We start from the raw sequence: 21,583 nt of genomic DNA, 5'->3' as shown, positions 1-21,583 counted from the left end.
AAGAATCAATAGTCAACTCCAGTGCAAATATACCCTGCAGCTCTTTAAACAGCTGCTTCCAGGCCTTTATGGCAATGCCTTTTTCTTTCTTTCCTTCCATGAATTTTTGTTCAGTGCATTGATATTAAGCTGGGGTTCTGTGGATGGTAAAGCATTGCCTGGTACAGCAATACTTAATTATCTGTGCTGTTATGAAGGAAGGTGAGAAGCCTGGATTAGAGAAGACACTAAAAAATTAACCCGTAGCATTGCATGTTAATTTGACATCCTTGGTCATTTGCTTGTGGAGGACGAAGGATTCTGTTTTCTATGTTGATATTACTTTTGCTTGTGTCCGTATGGCAGGGATCAATTTGAATATTTTTTGTGAATGGTGTAACTGTGTACCCTGCTGTCATATTACCATACAAAGCATGAAGAATAGAGTTCAGTCAGTGTGGGGGGCAGGAAGAGACTATTCAGCAAAAGGGATTCTGGCTCTCTGTGCCAAGTAGAATAGCCAAAAGCTTACTTATGGTGGGAAGACATGCTTTGGTTTTGGGGCATGATTTTTGAAATGCTTGTACCTTTTTATGGCAGTATGGGTTCAGTGAGTCCTTGTTGTTGTTAGGTGCAAAGTCGTGTCCGACCCATCGCGACCCCATGGGCAATGATCCTCAAGGCCTTCCTGTCCTCTACCAGTGAGTCCTAGGGTTCCTTAAAAGTCAATCAGAGGCCCCCTCATTCGCATGCGTGTACCATCTTCCCTTCTTATACACTGCTCCAAGAGAATGTTGGATGTGGTTTTCTCAGGTGCATTCAGTTCAGCTAAGAACAATGTCGAGGCTTGTCAGGCCTGACCAGAAAATGGAACGGGAAGTGTGAAATAATCAGTGGCTACATGGTCTTTCAGGCCATGTATTGTGGACTGCTGATCCAGTTATGATGTGAAACAGTGATTATATGAACAGATATGGAATCTGGCCTTCCCTTAGATTGTCTTGTTTGTGAAAATGTCTGTAGTTAACCAAAGTTTAATTATTTCATGAAAGGGTTGACTTAGAGATTAAGTTCACAAAATAAAGTTGTTCAGACCCGTTTTCTCTTGCCTCTCCTCTCTGCTGTAGCAACATGTTGGGAGCGGAACTGTTTTCTTAAGCCATGTTCAAACTGGGTGTGACTGACAACCTTGCCACTTGGGTTTGTGTTGGGTTCTGCTCAGCCTTGCAAAGAAAACCCATAGATGGAACTAGCCCACCTGCCCATACTCCTCCCAATATTGGAAGTGGTGGTGGTGGGAAGTGCTGTCAACTCAAATCTGGCTTATGGTGATCCTTATGGGGTTTTCAGATGTTCAGAGGTGATTTGTCACTGCAGGCTTCCACATTAAAACCCTGAAATTCTTTAGAAGTCACCTATCCAAATACTAGCCAAATGACATCAGGCTGGCCTGGGCTGTCTAGCTCAGGGTACACACTGGAAGTAGCCTTGTGAATAACCTCAGTGTTGCTACTGTGAGGGATAATTTGAGAGTTTGCTCTTAGTGTCCTGGCTTAGGACAATTCTTGCTGCACTCCATTTGGTAAATACTCCCATCTCCTATTTTAAGGTCATGGTGCCCTTTGTGGGGGAAACTAGAAAAGCTCTTGAGATTGATCCAATTATGTCTTTCTGCTTGGTGTAATTGTGTTTCTTTCAACAGAATAGGAGTGTTTGATGTCTCCCTCTAAGCCACTTGTGAAGGTCCCTTCCCCAGTAGAACTTCAAGGTCTCCATTGCCTGCAGTTGTAAGGGGAGTTAAGGAAGCTGTATCCCTTGAGGTTTGGCTTCAGTTGTGGTGATTTGGACCCAACTCTTGGATCTTCAGCAATGTCAGATCCATTCCTCAAGAATTACAGGCAGGAAATTGTCCTGGCTTGGTGAAGAATTGGATTGGGGTCACTCACCAATACTTGCTAAAGAGTCTGTTTTAGTGTGTGTGGCTTGACTGGTAAGCATACTTAGGTCAAGTTTCCACATCTTAAAAACTTGCCTGATTTGCAAAATAAAACTGAAGTTTAGTGGCACTTTAAAGACTAACAAAATTAATTGCCACATGAGTCAGAGCTCACTTCTTCAGATGCAAATCTGATTTTACAGTGCACTAAGTCTTCTGAGTCAACAGTTCAGTCAGTGCTTCCTTGGTGCTAAAACAAATAACCCCAGTTTACTTCTTAAGAAATTAGAAATTAAGGCTTTGGTTGCTTTTAGAAGAAAGGTTTTATATATAAACCGGATGGAAACATAGGTGAATATGCTCTGAACATACTCTTGACTGCTGGCACTAGGTGCTCTAGATTCTCCTCTTTAATAACTCCATCAAATCTGTCTGCCCTCAGAAAAGTCTGCAAAGAACCATTGTATGAGCAGAACATGAAGCATTTGTTCCAATTCCGATACAGTTTTTAATGTAGAGCTTGCTGCGTCTTGCCAAACTCTGATGGAATGCTGCCTTCCCCTACCTGAGAATTTGTCTCAGTTTTTGCTTTGTTTAATTTGCAGGTGCATAAGTGGCAACGGAGGCATATCAGTGTGGCGGAGATGATGTGGAGAGACACTTTGTGAGTAACTAGAGATTTTTGTGTTACACAAAGCAGTCACTGAAAAGGAACAGAAATGAAGTAGAACCACATATCTTTGCTTCTGGGTACTTGATTGATGGTGCAAAAGCCATCGGCATGTTAAGCTTTGATTTGGTCAAGGAAAGCAGTGGATCTGAAGGGTGGCTGACACAATACTGTTCAAGATTGAGGTGCAATAGAATGTTAGGTAGCAACCTTAAAATGCTTCAGCCTTACTTAAGAGGACTGCTTCGCTTCCAATAAATTCAGGTCCATTGTGGAAACTTAGTGATGGAAGATACCATCCAAAGCCCTCTACATTTGCCAGCATCAGCTTCAAGAAGTAAAGTGAGCCACTTGCTTAGCAAAAATGGAGACTTCAGAAATATGCAACAAGTGAGAGCCCCTGGCTAACTTTATTATATGGGATTCATGAAAAATATTCCTCATACAAGAGTGTGATTTGATTTCGTTTGTTTATTTTGATTTGTAATTGGTAAACAAAACTGTAAAAATAACCTTATGTGTTAATTGTATATCTCCATAGCAGCAAGAACGAACAAAAATAGGGACTAAAGCAAGTCTTACAGGTCACAGTTTTATATGGCCATTCTTTTTACTGGAAAAGACTTGTAAAAATATGAAGACAGTATTAGCATTCATTTCCCCCACAAATTTAAGGAAAAACAACGGCAGACCCCAATAATGCAGTCCTGTGCAGAGTTATTCTAATCAAAGCCTTAAAAACGAGCCGCAAGGGAGTGGCGGGATATAAATCTAATAATAATAATAATAATAATAAATAGGCGTATACGAGAGTAAGTCTTCATAGAATTGCACTTCAGTTTTCATGCACCCAAAGCCCTATGCATAATATTATCATGGGCACAGTTGTCGGTTTACTTGTTTCTGCAGAATTTAATGCTTTGCAGAATTGAATGCTCTTCCATTGAGGCTACTGTGGCACCTCAGGTTCCCTTTTCCTAGCATTACCTGTTCATGTCATATCTGAGAGTCGGTTACAGCGTCCTTTCCCCCCTGTGAAAATAGACAGATGAATTAGATATTTAGATTTGGTTCTGATTTGACTTAGAAGAAAAATCAATGAATTATAACTTAAATGGCTTCTTAGGTGTTCATGCAGTGATTATCTATGCTTATCTTCACTGGCAATAAAAAAGGATTTCTTTTGTCATGTACGTATTACCTATCAACTTCAGAGGGTGTCCCTGAGTTCTAGTATAGGAGGAGGAGAAAAAACTTGCCTATCTATGCAAGATTTCATGTGTTTCCTAAACACAAAAACACCAGAGCTTTCCTTCATAAAGTACTCCCAATACTTTAGCAAAGTACTACAGTTTGCCCCTTTTTTATACTACGTTGGTCTTGCAGAGCAAGCCTAAGCATGTTTATTTAGAGCTCTGTATTCAGAGGCTCTTACATTCTCGTAACAGTCCAGTCCTAAGCAGACCAAATCTGTTGAAGTCAATGGGCTTAGAAGGGTGTGACTCTGTCTAGGAATTATGCTCCAGTTGTCTGAACCAACAACTCATTGCTCTACTGCTTTTCATTTATTATTAGCTGGGCCAGTTTCCATAGCCTCTCTGCCATTTAGTGCTTACAGAAACAGATCAAATGCTTGGTTTGGATTTTCCATCATGGAGCTAGTGCACATGGAAAGGTCTGTGGCTGAAGTGTACTGAGAAGCCCTGATCCTTTAGGGTTTGGATGCCAGTGTACTTAGAGGCTCTGCACTGGAGGAGTGTGTCATGCTAGCCTAAATGCAAACTGATGTGTAACAGCTGGGTTGTCGCACATGCTTTGATATAGGGGGCTCTTTCCCTACTTTTCCCTACTTTTTTGAGCCTCTTGTGGTGCAGAGTGGTAAGCGGCAGAAATGCTTTCTGAAGCTGTCTGTCCATGAGGTTGGGAGTTCAATCCCAGCAGCTGGCTCAAGGTTGACTCAGCCTTCCATCCTTCCAAGGTCGGTAAAATGAGTACCCAGCTTGCTGGGGGGTAAAACGGTAATGACTGGGGAAGGTATTGGCAAACCACCCCATATTGAGTCTGCCATGAAAATGCTGGAGGGCATCACCCGAAGGGTCAGACATGACCCAGTGCTTGCATAGGGGATACCTTTACCTTTACCTTTCCTACTTTATACTTGTTAAAAGCTTCCTAGTATTTGCTTTTCCTTGATGCCTAAAGGTCCTTTACATTGACCACTTCTGGAATTGCCATGAAATGTACCCCCCACTCTTTCTTTTTCTTTTTTTTTTGCAAGGGCTCAGCAGCAGAGTTGAAAGAGAAGAATCTACTGGGAGGGCTCTGATGTCCCGTTTATGCTTTCTGCCCTGGTTACTTGGCATCTCTCTGCTTTTAATGAGGCAGGCCATAAAGACCCTCAGCAAATCTCAGTTGCATTTCTTTCTCTACATTTTTTTTTGGGGGGGGTATGTCTAAAACCATGTTTGTGCAGCTGTTGTTCTGAATAAGCTGTCCTATAAGTCTGAGTTGGTCCCAGATGGCTTGTGATAAAACTGAAGAACAGGTATGGCATGGGCAGTTCCTGACCCTTGGAGTACTTCTGACCTTTGAGCACTTCTAATCTTGCGGGGCAGATGTGGCAGGCTGGGGAGGGCGACAGTGGTGGTGAGATAATTTATTCTGAAGTGTGCATATTAACATCTATCTCACCATTATTTACTGACAGAGTTCAGACAGCATAAGGTGTCAGAAATGAGCCTGTTTTTTGTAAGGGGAGTGGACAGGAGAGTTTTCCGGGCTTCCCGCTCTACATGTGCTCCTTTTCCAGCTCCTGTACTTGCAGCAGTTTAATCTATTATGTTGCATATCATTTTGGTACTCCATGCTTCACTCCCCTCCCTGACATGGAGATTAATGTGTTCTCTTTTGCATATATGAATCAAACAAGCACGTTAATTCCTGGGTGAGTTCCCTGTGATTGAAGGAGAAGAAACAAAAGCTTTCCACTTGCTAAGCTGTGTGTTCTTTGATACACCTCTTGTTGGAATCTGAAAACTGCTAGCCAGGAAAATATCTTTATAGTATTGTCTGAAGACCCTCTAGACCAGGGGTAGTCAAACTGCGGCCCTCCAGATGTCCATGGACTACAATTCCCAGGGGCCCCTGCCAGCGAAAGCTGGCAGGGGCTCCTGGGAATTGTAGTCCATGGACATCTGGAGGGCTGCAGTTTGACTACCCCTGCTCTAGACTGTGGATAGCTTTTTATGAATGGCCTCTTTTATAAGCTGCTGCTTGGGATAGGGAATGTGGAAACAAGCATGGTCTTTTTTAATTTCAGTTTTGAACTTCAGCTCCATTTGCACAAGAGATGCTTACTCACAAAAACATGGGAAATTATTTCTAATAAGCCCAAGCCAGAATCTAACTACAGAGCTTCCAGAGCCCCATTTGTAACAAGGCAGTGAACAGAGTACTTGTAATAAGGAAATCAGACATCATTTAACAGGAGGGTGGAAGAGCCTTGTACACAAAACTCATTTTAATGAAGAAGCCAGCAATAGCTCTGAGGTCGCCACAGGTCTGCTTTGGCAGTTGAAAGCAAACCTGATCAAAGCTCTTTAAGCTGCCTTATCGGGTGGATTTTAGGAAAAGGAAAGGGCAGCACAGGGAGCTGTCTCTCTCTCATGATATTATCCAATCCTAAGTTTTGACTCTTTGCCTGATGTCCCTATTCTGCTAAGTATTCCTTTCTTAATTTTTTTAGGGGGCAGGATTTTTGTGCTTGGAACGATCTTAGCATGTCAGACCCTTTTAGGGCAGAGAGAGCGTCTGCTGGGTTTGCTGACCTTTGCATCTAGAGCCGATTGAGAGCAAGATGCTATTTGAAATGCATATTTAACAAAAGAAAAGAAAAGGATTGGTCTGGCAGCAACATACAGGACTTGACCCTGCGGAGCTCTGGTGAAGAACGAGCTCATTGTCTGGTTCTCTCTTGTCTAGAAACAAAAGCTTCATTTTTTCCAACTAAACAGTGGATGGAGTTCCTATGTAGTTGGCAGTGTGATTTCATCGATACTCAGCCACCCCTGTGAGCCTCACTCACGTGGTATGCAAGGATGGCATGGATGGTACGTTAGGGTACCACACTTCCTTTCTGAGAATCAGAACATTAAAGTCTTATATCCTTTGATCAACAGGGGAGTTACTAACATTGACGGCATGGATCATTCTGTGCTCAGAAGGGAGGTGTCAGCAGTGCTTCATGACAGGTATGTGTGTGTATATGGGGGGAGGGTTTGCTGCAAAATGATTGTGCTTAAAAAAAATTAAGCTAAAAATGTCTGATTGCCCATGCTTGCTTCCTTCCAAGCTTTCTTTTGGGGGAAATACATTCCAAAAGTTTTAATAATGTTCTTGTTTAAAAGCTTGCAAGCTATGGCTTGAGACACTCGCCAGCTTGTTAGGACACTTGACCTTAAGTTATGATATTAGGTAGGGTGTGGTCTATCAGGCTTCATACAGTTTTAAATGGGGACTTGGTTGAGGCAAGTCTGAGGCACTTGGGCATTGATTTCTAGGTTGCAGTGTCCTGTGGAAAACTGGCTTTTCTAAAGTATACCTTTTCAATAGGTTGTAAATGGTTCTGGCTGATTACCAGTTTGTCAGCCTCCATCTGAGATGCTCATCACAGAGGTGCACAAATTTTTGGCATCTGTGCCATGCGCCACAAACATAATTTGACTGATTTGTTGGCATTTTTAGCATGCAGCCTGTTGTGATGTTCTTGCTGAATGAGCTGTATTAGGTACTATGTTAAAGCTAGTTTGATCTTAAAACAGGATATGGAACTTGATGAGCTGAAGAAAGAAAGGAGGTTGGAATCTGAATTGAAGCTATGGACATAGTTTATGGGTCAAGAGGTTAAAGGTTACATTCCCATCATTTGAGCCTCTTTCTGTTACTACATCCAATAACTAGCAAAGTATATAAATCATTTTGTCAGAGTCATTAGGAATTATGCCATGTCTGTTCTCCCCCACTGCCAATTGCATTTTAATCTTGTCCTTGGAGTTTTTATTTGGCGGTCATTCCAAGGCAGAGGATCCCTTTAGTTATACCCATCTGCTTTCATATAAGCATATAAAATGTTTTACATTTTCATGGCCTTTGCAGATGCATATCTCCCTTTGTTTCTTCTTACTCATTGCTCAGCCTCTTTTGGATTCTTGCAGTTTTGAATTTTGACTTCAGGTTCTCTAATCAGAAATCTGCTTCTGGCTACAGAATTAATTGTATTTTAGAATTCCATTGCCTTTGCAGCCCAGTGACTCCGTGGTGCAGGCATATGTATCTCTGGCCTTTTAATCTTATTCTGAGCTAACATTGCATTGACCTTAAAGGACTAGCTGCAGGATTCCTGCTCGTTTCCATGTATTGCTCAGTTGCATGCATTGCTCTGTAAAAATGCTGTTTATACAGTAGTCTCATGAATACGTGCTCAATTGCAGTTGGCAAGCTTGTGGCACAGTTTCGTTGCTGCAGGTGCCATTTCAATACCAGCCAAGGGTGTGGCTTGCAATATTTTCATTAAGTTTGTGAAGGTCAGTAGCTAACAGACTTCTGCACGTGAGAGGCGTGTTGTTTTTACAGGTACATTTTGCAGAGGATTGTATATTTGTTTGTCTAAAAGGGTTCTAGCAGCAAATATCTTGTTAGCCTTTCTGTTTCTCAAAGCCTGGTGAAAGTTTCAGGAGGTTCTCAGCGGTAAAAAAAAAAGGTTGAGAAAGGCTGCTGTAGAGGTTCCTGAACTGGTGTCTGATGGGTGTAGTTAAATTACTATGGATGAACAACTTGAAACTAAATGCTGACAAGATGAGGTAATGTGATTAAGAAGGCAGAAGTCCTGAAGGACATTGTGCTTGCTATGTTTGATAGGGTCCATATGACATTTGCTGACTCAAGAGTCTAAAGGGATATACTGAGTCCAGTTTTATTGCTGGTGAAGCAAGCTCATGCAGCTGCAGAAGAGGCATTCTTTCTGTTTTATGCAGCTCAAAAGATGGCACCCTACCTTAGTTTGGCTGATCTGGCTATGTAGGCCCCATGCTAACTTGGAGGTAGACTGTTGTAATGCACTCTACGTGGGTCTACCCTTAAAAGACCAACTTGGAATGCCAGAAGCCAATTATTAGTAGGAGCTAGGCAGATTGTGCATGTTATATCTATCCTGCAGTCATTCTATTGGTCACCTCTCAGTTACTGGGTTCAGTTAAAGGAACTGATTATCACGTACAAAGCCTTTTGTGGCCTTTTGGATCCTTGCATCGATAGAGCTGCCTCACCTTCTATGCTCTGCCATGATAGCTTTGTTCATCTGAGGGAAGTCTTCTCAAGGTGCCACCCTGAAAATGGGTAAGATCATTAACCTTCCATTGACATTCTTTTTCTCTTGTGGCTGCAACCTGATAAAATGGGCTGCCTGGGGAAGGAAGAAAGGCTCCCATGATTTTGGCATTATGCAAACTGTAAAACAAAATTATTCAGGATGACATTTTAATTAAGGCAATCGTATAATGGAATGGTTCAGGAAGCCAGTTATAAAGAGAATGGGATTATAGTCTATATACCAATGTGTATGACGTATGTTACCAGTATGTTGAATGAGGTATCTTACTCTTACTGCATTTTTTTCTACTTCTGTAATTCCATTTTCCACATAGCATGTCTGAGACTTCTGTTTTTGTGATCATGGTCCTATTGCTCTGTTTATTGGATCTTGGTATTGTTTTACATCATGTAATTTGCTTTTGAGCATCACTGAGAAAGGTAGACTGTAAATAAAGTAAGCAAATAAACAAAATGCTTCAGGAACACTTGGGGAGTCATGCATTAGAAGAAAGAGGTAAATTATGAATGCCCTAGGCCTGAACATCATACCATAATCTATTAAGATATTTATCCTTGTTGCTAGTATCTCAAATATGTTTTGGATCAAGGAAAAATGGGTTGTATTTACCACTAATTGATTTCTTCCTCTGCACACATGCTGTAGTCTTACTTTTTTCTTGTCCACATTTACTCATGTACCCATTGTTTGCATATATTCTTTGAAATAATTCTTTTTCTGAAACTGGAATACTTTAGTTTTTTCTACAGCAAAAAAGCATCTACTTATCAAAGTATAAGAGAAGCAAATCATGTGCTTAGTTGGTAGTATTTGTAACAAGACAGGAATTGCTGATTTCTTAAAGACAGTATGGTCAATCCAAAGACTAGAAAGGGGCTACAGCATCCACAAAACAGGTTCTTTGGTCTCTGCACCAGTTTGATGTGTTATAAGGAGAATAATGACTTCTGGGGATGAGATTTGGCAAACACTTGAGAGGTTGGTTTTGGCCAGTGGTTCTCAACCTGGGGTTCGGGACCCCTTTGGGGGTCGAACAACTCTTTCACAGGGGTTGCGGCAGAGCGAGCAGCTTGGCCAGGGTGGATCAAGATAGAGCATTTCTCTCTCTAGAGCAGTGGAAAAGAATGAGATTGGCATGGTGGGACAAGAGGCAGAACTGAACTGAGAAAGTTTATATACAATCATGAACAATGGATCTTCACACCATTGGTCAGTTTCTGTTTAATTTCTGTGGTAGAACACTTGCATAATTTTATGGTTGGGGATCAGCACAAAATGAGGAACTATATTGAAGGATGGCGGCATTAGGAAGGTTGAGAACCACTGGTTTAGGCATTGTGCAAGACAGTTCTCCCAGTGGAGGGAATTAAGTAGTGGTGTCCTACAAGGATCTATTTAATTTATTCCTAAATGATCTTGAAATTGGGTAGTTGCCAAGTTTGCAGTTGACACAAAATTATTCATGACGGTGAAAACCAAGATTGAGTGTGAAGAGCTCCAAAAAGAGGATCTAGGTGATTGGGCAACAGTATAGCAATGAAGTCCAGTGTTGGTAAGTGTCGTGTGGTCCACATTGGGACAACAATTCCCAGCTATAAGTATAGGCTACCAGGGTCCGAATTTGCTGAGACTGATAGGGGATCATGAATAGCTCAATAAGCGCATCAACCCAGTGCTGTAGAAGTCAACCAATGAAATTGCCGATCAGTAGGTTCAGAGTGGACAAAAGAAAATATGATTTCACACACAGAGTGAGTAAAATGTGGAATTCATTGCCAGAGGGTGCAGTGATGGACACAGGAATAAACATCTCTAAAAGAGGATTAGATAGATTCATAGGATCTACCAGTAGCTACTACCCATGGTGACAGAGGGGAACTTCACATTCAGAGACACTAATCTTGCTGTAGTATTTTATCTGTAACTTATCTATTAACACAGTAATAATTCACTTAGTAATAATAACACTTAGGATGGCTTCTCATAATGCAGTGTTTTGTGATGAGGGAATTTACTGTCTTGTATAACATCCAAGAATGTGACAAGGGGACTATCAGGCCAAACCAAGAACAGGCATGGGGGGTCTTTCTCCTCTCTAGTTGGGTCACCACCTGATGTTTATTAACTTGGTTTCATATTCCCAGGTATCAGTATTCTCAGTACCAAAGCCCAGCTAAAGGATCCAGGAAGCTCTATCCTCTACTTGTCCTAGTTCCCTGAAAGGGCAGGATTTCTTTTTACCCTGGAAACAAGCCAGCTCATATGGAGAAGGTTGAATAGGAAGTATCTCAGGGGTTGTGAAAACTTGGCACACTTCTCAGAAGGCCATTGATTAGTTAAATTTTAACGGGTTCCCTGGCTGTGCCGTGGTTAACTACATGCAAATAAGATTGCTGCGCTGCTGAAGAAGTGGTAGATCTTCTTTTTTTACTGAAGCTTGATGGAAGCAGCTCTCTCAAGCAAATTTTCAATAAGCACCAAATGACCACTTTGTGAAAGGCAACCTCATGATGAGAGAAACATTTGTGCAACACGTTTGCGAAATGGGCATGCAGACTGGATATCAGGCGGGTGTCATCATGAACAACAATCTTGCTGCTCGGTGTCTGCGTGGTCAAGGAATATGCATTTTGGTTTCTCTTTGTAAAGTACACTGAATTCTAGTGGATTGATTGGCTGTTTTGACAAAGGATTATCATTGTCTGTATTTGGTTGTGACACAGTCTGCTGATGTAACAGAATTGATTTTTGCTATATATGCCCTGTCATGTAAGAAGATCACAGTCTGAGGAAGAGTGCTTGCACTCGAAAGCTCACGCCTTGAATAATCTTTGTTGGTCTTAAAGGTGCTACTGGACTCTGATTCTATTGTGCTACTTCAGACCAACACGGCTACTCATTTGAATCTGCGTGATCAAGGCATCTGCTGATTTCTGTGGCTTGTTAGTCAGAACCTTACAACCCTGTAGCAGAATTTCTCAGGTTGCTGTTATCTCCAATTTTAGTCTCTTCCCCCCCCCCCCCAAATCCTGGCTTGAAATGGCTTTTTTCTCTCCACAAAGGCAAGCCCAGAGATCTCCACCCTGTGTAGCCCTAGTTAATACTCTGCAGAGGCTTGAATAATTACACTTTTTAATTTGCCACCTACTCTCTCATTTACCTGCCAGATTGATGTTCAGGCCTCAAGGGCTCTGGCTTTCTTGTCAGTTGGATAACATCACCTGAAGTGCTTTTTGGGGAGAGGAATTGCTGCTTGGTGTGTTACCAGCAAAATGAATTGTTACTGTTGTCTATGAGATGTGACCTCTTGGTTTCTTCCCTTTTTATTAAAAATAAACCCCTTAATTGTTGCTTTCAGAATGTTGAAGTTACATGTTTAATCCCAAATTAAATGTGTCTGAGTAGCTGAGGTCCTTCAAGGAAAACTGTAATGCTAAGGTACCGTGACCTGTGTGTGTTTTCATGTTTGTCCTTAAGTGTTCTTTTACACTGTGACACAATTCAGAACAACAGGACCTGCTGCACTGTAAGCAGACAAGAAATTTTGTGCAGAGGAATCCCTTTCTAAGAATCAGCATACTCTGATGGTATAAAAGGTAAAGGTATCCCCTGTGCAAGCACCGGGTCATGTCTGACCCTTGGGGTGATGCCCTCTAGCATTTTCATGGCAGACTCAATATGGGGTGGTTTAAAATTGGGGAGATTCTTGTGCGCCTGCACACGCTTGCAGGGGTTGCTGTTGGGGTTGCGGCTTGATGGTGGTTGAGAACTGCTGGCCTAACCTATATCATAGGGTGGTGGTTGTGAGGATAAACGGGAGGAGAGGAGAGCAATGTTGTAACCTGCTTTGGATCCACTGGGGAGAAAAACAGGTTATAAATATAAAAAGAGAATGATTAGTGACTAGAAAGGAAACCTCTGCATGAATGTCTGACAGCTTTCTTGCAAAAGTAGTGGTCCTGTGATTTCCTTTCCTTTTGGATGGGGGGGGGTCCTGTTTGCCACCCCCACTCCCAACAGGCTCCTGGGCCAAGAGTTCTGTGTTTTGTTTGCTTGCATATATTCTGGAGCAACTGAATGTAGAAAAGAATAATTTGGATTAATGTTTATCAGTTCATATGTTTTTAAAGTGATTGTCAGATGTTGCATTTGAGTTCATCATTTCCCAGCTCTGTTACATGTTGTAGCCTGTCCAGAAAACAGGAGTGATGAGAACTGAACATGCTATTGGACTGTTTGCTTAGTTGCCAAAAGGTGGCATTGCTGATTTTGAGTGAGCATTGGCCGATTTTCTGGACACCCCCCCCCCCAATCAGTATCTTTAAACCCTGCCCCTCTCATCTTGGTATTGCGGTTTGTGACTGCAGTCCTTGCTACTAATATTTGTCATTGTTCAGGGAGCTGTCCTGCTTCACCTTTATCACCCTTTTAACTCCTGTCAACTTGAAGATGAAGCAAAAAGTCATGTTTCAAAATATGAAGTTTAAAGCTTAGTTACCAGTGAGCTGGCTAGCTCCCTCTGTGGCAGAGGACATCTTGGTGAGTGCTTCACAGCATTCACTCGAGAAGGTAGGAACTACTCTACTTCCTCTACCTGTCTTTGGGTAGGTCCATCCTGGTCACCGGGTGGGGGATGAGGGAATAGTATCACCAGCTCCAGGTTGAGAAAGTCCTGGAGATATGGGAACAATCTGGGGAAGACAAGGACCTTAGTGGGGTGATGTCATAGAGTCCATCCTTCAAAGCACTCATTTTCTCTTTGGGAATGGATTTTTGTAGTCTGGAGATAAGCTGTAACTTCAGGGGATTCCCGGGTCCCACCTAGAGACTGTGATCCCTGTCTCCTTGGCAGGAGTCACCCTTCCTTCAGTTTTTTTTCTGTTACAGGGAGAGCAGGTAGCTAAGTAGGCTATCTGCTTCCAATTTCCCTTTTTCCCCCTATAACCTTCTGTCTTTCAATTATCTGGTCTTGTGTATATACTATTCCTCTATTCCCCCCCCCCCTTCGTCTTGTCTACAGCTAGCAACTTCTGAGGGAAGAGTGAGGAGGCTTTCTAATGACTGCAGAGCTTGTGTCCACTATTTTGAAAGCACAGCTGACAGCATTCTAAGACACTTGACACTATAACTGAGTTGGGGTACACAGACAGATTTCTGTTAATGACTTAGAAACTCTTATTGCTCCAAAAACTGCAAAATGACAATTCTAGCAGGTGAATGATCCTAAAAATGGCTGCACTGTCCATGATTTACAAGAAGCCCAGAAACCAGCTAAAAAGGCATGCAAAAAAACTACCACAAGGAGAGAAGTGTACCAGAGACCCTGGCTCATTAATTAAAGTCAAACCCCTTTGGCGGCCATTTTATATGCTCCCAATGCACTGATAGCAAATAGCCTAAGGCTTCTACCAGCCAGATGGGTGATGAAATATCCTTGGATCCCAGCTGTTCCTGAGAATCCAACCAGGCTAGTAACATAATACTGTGGCTTCGATAATAGGGAGGAAAGGTACTATCTAAGAAGGTGGATGAGGATGAAATGTAGGTGCTTGAAATAGTCCCTATGATTTCTTAAAACATAGGAATATAGTTCTTATTAGTTAAGACACTGCTACACTAGTCACAAAACATTTTACAGTGGCCGATGAGCAAAGCTCGAGAACTGAGAATAGTTGCAAACCGAAGGGAACTCAGGATTCTGCCCCCCCCCCCGATTTAGCATAATCCAAAAGGCAAGAATTGTTGAGAAACAGATGAAGGCATAGTGGACTAGACCTATGGCTAACTAACAGTTCCCTTAATTAATCAAGAAAAATCGTATACTCTACGAAACTATGCTGAGGTTATTTGGTGGATCCCTCTGGTGGTTGCACCTGTGACTGCGGTATAGACAACTGGTTTGCTTCCAGATAATTTATTTTTATTTTATTTTGTTTATTACATTTATATACCGCCCTCCCTGGAGGCTGAGGGTGGTTTACATAAAACGTATAAACAATACATGAAACAATCCATAGCATAAGTAACAGTAACAATAATACTAATAATTTATAGTTGTAACAGTGCAAACTGTAAACAATGCAAACAATGCAACAATGCAAACATGTCCACAGTGCACTGATGGAGTTCTGGGAGGGAGGGGGCAGGGGCCCTTCAGATGCTGTTGGTTATGCCTGGTCTCAACCAAATGCTTGGCGGAAGAGCTCCCTTTTGCTGGACCTGCAGAACTGTTTTAGCTCCTTCAGGGCCCTGATCTCCTCTGGGGACTCATTCCACCAGGTGGGGGCCAGGACACAGAATGTTCCGGCCCTGGTTGCGGCTAGGTGTGCATGGGGTGGAGATGGGGCTGGTCAACCTGATGGATGACCTCCGCCACCAAGTTGGATCGAGGCGGGTCGGCCGTGCTTATTCAGTATTTCTGTTAGCTGCGTTTGGCGTGGTTGACCATGAACTGCTGGCACACCACCTCACCGGGACAGGGGTACGGGGCACAGCTCTTAGCTGGATACGCTCTTTTCTCCATAACTGGATCTAGAGGGTGGCTGTGGGGAAGGAGTTCTCACACTCTTACAGACTCCCTTGTGGAGTCCCTCAGGGCTCGGTTCTCTCTTCCACGCTATTTAACATCTTTATGTGCCCTCTGGGCCAACTGGTACGGAGTTTGGGGCTGGAATGCCACCAGCACATGACACCCAATTATATCTCCTCATGGACAGACACCCGGACTCCTCTCTGGAACCATTTGCCAGATGTTTGGAAGCCGTGGCTTGGGGCAAAGTCATCAGAAACTCAACCCCTCTAAGACGGAGGCCCCGTGGCTGGGGAGGAGGGGGTGGATCAGGAAGCTTACCATTGTGTCCCAGTCTAGGAATTTGCGAGTGACCCTGGATGCCTCCCTAACTTTAGAGGCACAGGTCAAGAGGCTAGCTAGGCAGGCATTTTTCCACCTTCGCCAGGTTCTGCTACTAGTGCCCTACCTGTCCTCCGAACATCTGGCCGCAGTGATGTACGCAATGGTCACCTGCAGAATAGCTTTCTGTAACTCGCTCTATGCTGGCCTGCCCTTGGACTTGATCTGGTACAAAATGCAGCTGCTAGGGTCCTCACAGGTACATCTTAAAGGGCCCATATCAAGCCTGTGGTTACCAGTTGCCACCCAGATCCAGTTCAAGGTTCTGTTTTTAACCTTTAAGGCCCTTTGTTGTCTTAGTCCCGCATACCTGAGGTACTGTCTATCGCCCTATGCCCCCTGCAGGGTTTTACGCTCTGCAAGTACCAACTTGTTGGTTATTCCTGGCCCCAGGGAAGTCCGACTGGCCTCGACCAGAGCCAGGGCCTTTTCAGTCTTGGTCCCTACCTTGTGGAATGAGCTCCCCAAAGCGCTGTGGGCCTTGCAGGAGCTTTCAGCATTCCACGGGGCCTGTAAAATGGAGCTCTTCCGCCAGGTTTATGTCCCCCCTTCCAGGTAGTTCTATGACGGTTTCAACTATCATCTGCTCCCTCCACTCCAATGTCAATTGTTGGGGGTACTGAGAATAGTGAGGGTTTTATTTTCCGCCATACCATTTTCTCTTTTTTGATCTGGTTAATGATTGTTCTTCTTATGTTTGGGGTTTTAATCAGGGTTTTATGGGTTTTATCCTATTCTATGTAACCTGCTATGAGCCTCTTGTGGCGCAGAGTGGTAAGGCAGCCGTCTGACAGCTTTGCCCATAAGGCTGGGAGTTCAATCCCAGCAGCCGGCTCAAGGTTGACTCAGCCTTCCATCCTTCCGAGGTCGGTAAAATGAGTACCCAGCTTGCTGGGGGGTAAACGGTAATGACTGGGGAAGGCACTGGCAAACCACCCCGTATTGAGTCTGCCAAGAAAACGCTAGAGGGCGTCACCCCAAAGGTCAGACATGACTCGGTGCTTGCACAGGGGATACCTTTACCTTTACCTTTACTATGTAACCTGCTACGAGCTGTCAGGAAGTGGCGGGTAATATGTTTAATATATAAATAAATAAAGCAGTTTTTGTCTTGAACAAGGAGCATGAGGCAGTGGCAGTGATAATCAGGGTAGTAATATCTAGAAGAGTAATTATATGGTCCAGAAGGATTCTGCACTTAATACTGATCAATAATTACACAATGACTGAAGGAGCCAATAGGCTACTAAAAGTTGTTTATTTTCAACCAACCTCGGTCACTATAATATTCTTTTCCAGAGCCATAACTTCTGGCACTAGCCAGAAGGATCCTTATGGACATGTGTGTGACAGGCTGACAGCCACCCAAAGTGCATAGTCTTAATATCCTCTTTTCAGAAAGGCAGGTTACTTCCAGACATCTGGGAATGCCTTAAGCCACGAGTAGCTGTTGTTATAACGACCTTATACTCTGTTTAGGAGACATATATTTGCTTAATTGAAGTTGGTCTGAAAACAATACATTTAATGTCCCTTGACAAAGCTAGTGGGCGAAACGCGTTGGGATTGCTTTGAATATAAAAGAATAAAGAAATAATATAAGATTGAGGGCTCTACAGAAGTCTGTTTTATTTGCCGTCTTGGTAATCCAGTGCCTCAATACTTGATTTGTATCTGATTCTTCACTGGGTCCTACCCCTCTCAATTTATCATTTTTTAAACAAGAGACAAGGTATTTCTCATATTCCCCTCCCCTGCTACCCCCAAAGTAAAACCAAAGCCGAATCTTAATTGTGTGTGGATTTGTTTGTGTGTTGTAAGAATTCTGCTGAATTTAATGTGTTTGATACGGAGTTTGAGATGACAAATATACCCTGGAGAGAGATTCAGGTGGGTAGCTGTGTTGGTTTGAAGCAGCAGAACAAATTTAGAATCCAGTGGCACCTTTAAGAGGACATTGTATGGATAAATAATATACGAGGACAGGGATGGAATTCCTTCTGTACTAATTTCTATAAAGCACTCGGTGACCCTGATTTTGAAACAAAATCTACAGCTTAGTATTTGGCCTGTGCCTTGAGACCATGCTCTTCTTAAGTGAAGATCACACGTAGATTTCATGGCTTTGATAAGCAGGGCTTTTCAAGCTGTTAGCATGACGTTTTCCCAAGTGTTAAAGTAACTCCCTTTGAAGTAGCTCAGATATAAGTTTGCCGTGTTCAGAAACTGGGAAGCATTTTAAAATTTGAAATTGCTTCCAAGCTCTAGTCTAAAGCAAGTTTTAATTTTGGGTTACAATATAGAGAGTCAGTTTGGTGTACTGGTTAGAAGTACGGACTTCTAATCTGGAGAGCCAGATTCGATTCTGCGCTCCCCCACATGCAGCCAGCTGGGTGACCTTGGGCTCGCCATGACGCTGATAAAGCTGTTTTGACTGAGCAGTAATATCAGCGCTCTCTCAGCCTCACCCACCTCACAGGGTGTCTGTTGTGGGGAGAGGAAAGGGAAGGCGATTGGAAGCCACTTTGAGCCTCCTTCGGGTAGAGAAAAGTGGCATATAAGAACCAACTCTTCTTCTTCTACGTTAACAGGCTTAGGAGGAAAATGTGGGTTGATGATGCACAAGAGCACTGAGTGGGGGCACAGATGTAGTCATTTTGGGTTGCTGTAGAAGGTAAAGATTCTAGCATGGGTTATACAGTGCTGCACATTGCCAAAGTGTCATTTTTAACTTATTGAAACCAAAGTCTCAATCACAAGTGATAAATGCATTCTTAAATATTTTAATTGGGCAGTCTCATTCATGTGTCCTCAGTTTGGTGGCTCATCACACAAAGATCAAATGGGGCAAGCTGGCTGTTAAGATACAGCGTGCTTAGGGGGCTTGAACCCACACATTGCCCTTTCTGGGCATCTGTGCTTTGCCATGTAGACTGGCAAGGGTTGCCAGCAAACAGTACAAAGTGTGATCTTCACGAGTCGTAGCAAACCATGCATCCCTAGTTCAAATTGTGGTCAAATTCTCTCCTACCATGAATACCCTTGAAAATTCATTCAGCTTGGACTTCAGCTGCTAGGTACTGCAGAAAATATTTGGATTAGTTATAACAGGTTTTTTCCCCTTGACAAATGCAGATAACAAATGTCTGGGCCAGTGTTGTACTGTTCGGCCTGCATCACCCGCTCCTATGGGATGGGCAGGAGAATGGTAGAAGGATGTGGCGCCATGTAGAAAATGCTGCCCACCATCTGTTCCAAGTGCCTCCCAGGAGAAAGATGAGCCAGCAGCTGCTTGGGCTGATACATTGGAGCCTTTCATTTCTGTGCAGCATCACAAAGCTGAAAGAGAGACGAGAGATCATCTAGCCTGTCTTCCTGCTGCATGTCACAGTCACATCGCAGAGTAAAATACCCATGCAGTTCAAGGCAGTTTACACAAGTGTCCGTGCAGCAGCTTTGTAAGACACCCTTGCGTTACTGCCTTGTATTGCAGATGGAGGACTGAGGCTGAGAGTAAGTGGCTTGCTTGAAGCCACCTGGTGAATCGGAGATGAACGATCTGCCTCCAGAGTCGTGGTTTATTCTCTTCACTGCTGTGCTTTGCTGGCAAAAAAAGCCCTTGACGCATGTGAGCTCTGTGCTCGGAAAGAAGAGCCCTGCTTGATTAATCCCACTTTTCACCTCCCCCGTTGCCTTATTGCATGCTGGCAAATGAAATGCCCCACCAAGCAATTTTGTATTCATACAGGGACTGCTATTCCCAGCACTAAATGGCATTTCTCATCCTTGCATCTGACCGGAGCTCTAGGCTGAACAAGAGTGGCTTGCCTGGGCGATCCAAGGAGTGTCACAGAAGAGGAGGGGTGTTGACGCTGGTCCTCTCATAGCCATGCCTGATGCTTTACCCACTGAGCTTTCAGTGGCTTTGCCTCGCTTTATGAGAATTATACTCTTATTAGAACAGTGCAAGATGAAGTTGTTGAGTTGCTGTAGCGTAGGTTGACCAAGTAACTTAAATAAATAAATAAAATAAGTGTCTGGGGTTCTAATACACACTGCCAGTCATCAAGTAAAATCATCTAGGTCAGGGGTAGTCAACCTGTGGTCTTCCAGATGTCCATGGACTACAGTTCCCATGAGCCCTTTCCAGCGTTTGCTGGCAGGAGCTCATGGGAATTGTAGTCCATGGACATCTGGAGGACCACAGGTTGACTATCCCTGATCTAGGTGGCTCAGACCTTTCAGTCTGGAGAATCCCCACAGTCTCCTCTGGGGGAAACCTTAGCCTCCTGCTTTCCTGCATGGTGGCTAGTTACAGCGGGTCTTCCAGCTTCCTTGGTCATCTGTAACGCTGGGATTGTTCAGCCCGTGTCACTCCTCCCAGTGAAAAATAGGATGGGAAGAGGATGCCAAGCAGCATGCATTGCCCTGCCTTTGTTTAAGAGGAGGAGGGAGTATTTCCTCTCCTCCAAGCTCGGCTATTCACATATTTATGTTTCTGCAGTGGCTTCCTTGTCAATCTCTGCTTCAGTTAGCCGTGCGTCTTTATTAATAGTTTCTGCCCCAGTTGTGCACTGGGGACTAGCTCAGGTCTGTTTTGGAGAGGCAATGAAATTGACGGGCCGCTTTAGAGTTACTGGCTCAGTAATACCGAGATGGGTCCTCTTTGCTGAAAATAGCAGCCGCTTAATTTACAGCAATGGGACGAGGCCAGTGAGCCTCCAGGCAAAGAACAAAGCAGGACTGTGCAGCCAATGGGGTTGCAGGGTGGTGTCCTGTGCTGCAGAGAGCCTTTAAGGGGTCAGAGCCTCTAGCTGGCATGGAGGAGTTCTTGATGATGGGGCTGCTCTCACACCAATTTTAGCCTTCCTTTGTTTCTCTGGAAGCCTGGGGATCAACTGGGTGCTATATGTAGTGGCTGCTACTGACTGAGCCAGATTGACACTGATAAGAGAGTGCAAAATTACTGTTTTTTAAAGTAATGTCACTTATTCAAATTATGAACTCCTGTTATTCCAAAATGGCAAACCTCCATCCTCCTTGTGCCAACCAGGTGGGGCTCTAGTTTGAACAACAGGCAACCTCTTTGCCCTTCAGCAGCCTCCGTGGGTGCACTAGAGATAGAAGCCATCTTCCGACTGATTTGGTAGTGTTTTTTTTTTGTTGTTGTTTAGGCGATTCATTAACCTTGATTCTTGATGCATGAAGAATGCTCGAGCTCTGGCACAGGCAACAAAATTATGTAATGTTGTATGGTGTAAGTTGAACTTGTAGTGCTGGGCTGTAGAATGCAGGGGAAAGGGGGGGGGGGAACCAGACTGTCTATGCAAAAGTGAACTAATCACTCATTGCTGGTAGTGTGCACCTAAAGTAGGCATCTCATGAATGTGTAGCTGCAATCTATTTACGTGACAATAGCCTGTGGGTTTGTGGCACAGGTTAATAATTTTTTTTCCCTGTAATAGATGGGAGGTGGTATCAGCAAAACCAGATCTCTTGAGTTTCACAAGGTTTGAGATTTAAAGACCAGGGATGGTTTCATGGATTCATGTACAGCATATCTATCAAGTCCTCGCCCCCTCTTTTGAAGCTGTGGGATGTACTGCTAATTTTGAATAATATGCCAGCTGTACAACTGCTGTTTTTCTCAAATTGCTATATGGGAGGGCAGCTTACCTGCTTAACCGATGGGTGTCGTTT

The 21,583-nt window shown here is 43.4% G+C and overlaps 1 protein-coding gene across 9 annotated transcripts in view; it reads left to right on the top strand.

The window, feature by feature from the left end:
* Nucleotides 1–21,583, top strand: part of KLHL13 (kelch like family member 13) — a 68,188-nt gene that overhangs the window by 8,365 nt on the left and 38,240 nt on the right. For 4 of the 9 annotated variants that reach the window (XM_077307597.1, XM_077307586.1, XM_077307591.1 and 1 more), the window contains exons 2-3: nucleotides 2,521–2,579; nucleotides 6,764–6,835. The exons of 1 other annotated variant lie outside the window; for it this stretch is intronic. In XM_077307597.1, coding sequence (XP_077163712.1) covers nucleotides 2,560–2,579; nucleotides 6,764–6,835 — 92 coding nt within the window. In that variant the 5' untranslated portion in view covers nucleotides 2,521–2,559. Of the gene's footprint in view, nucleotides 1–2,517; nucleotides 2,580–6,763; nucleotides 6,836–21,583 lie in introns of those variants that run through there. 4 more of the 9 variants (XM_077307593.1, XM_077307587.1, XM_077307595.1 and 1 more) reach the window with 3 other exon arrangements.

The sequence above is a fragment of the Paroedura picta genome, chromosome 13 (assembly GCF_049243985.1).
Source record: "Paroedura picta isolate Pp20150507F chromosome 13, Ppicta_v3.0, whole genome shotgun sequence".
Taxonomy (NCBI): domain Eukaryota; kingdom Metazoa; phylum Chordata; class Lepidosauria; order Squamata; family Gekkonidae; genus Paroedura; species Paroedura picta.
This window is presented reverse-complemented; position numbering and strand designations above follow the sequence as displayed.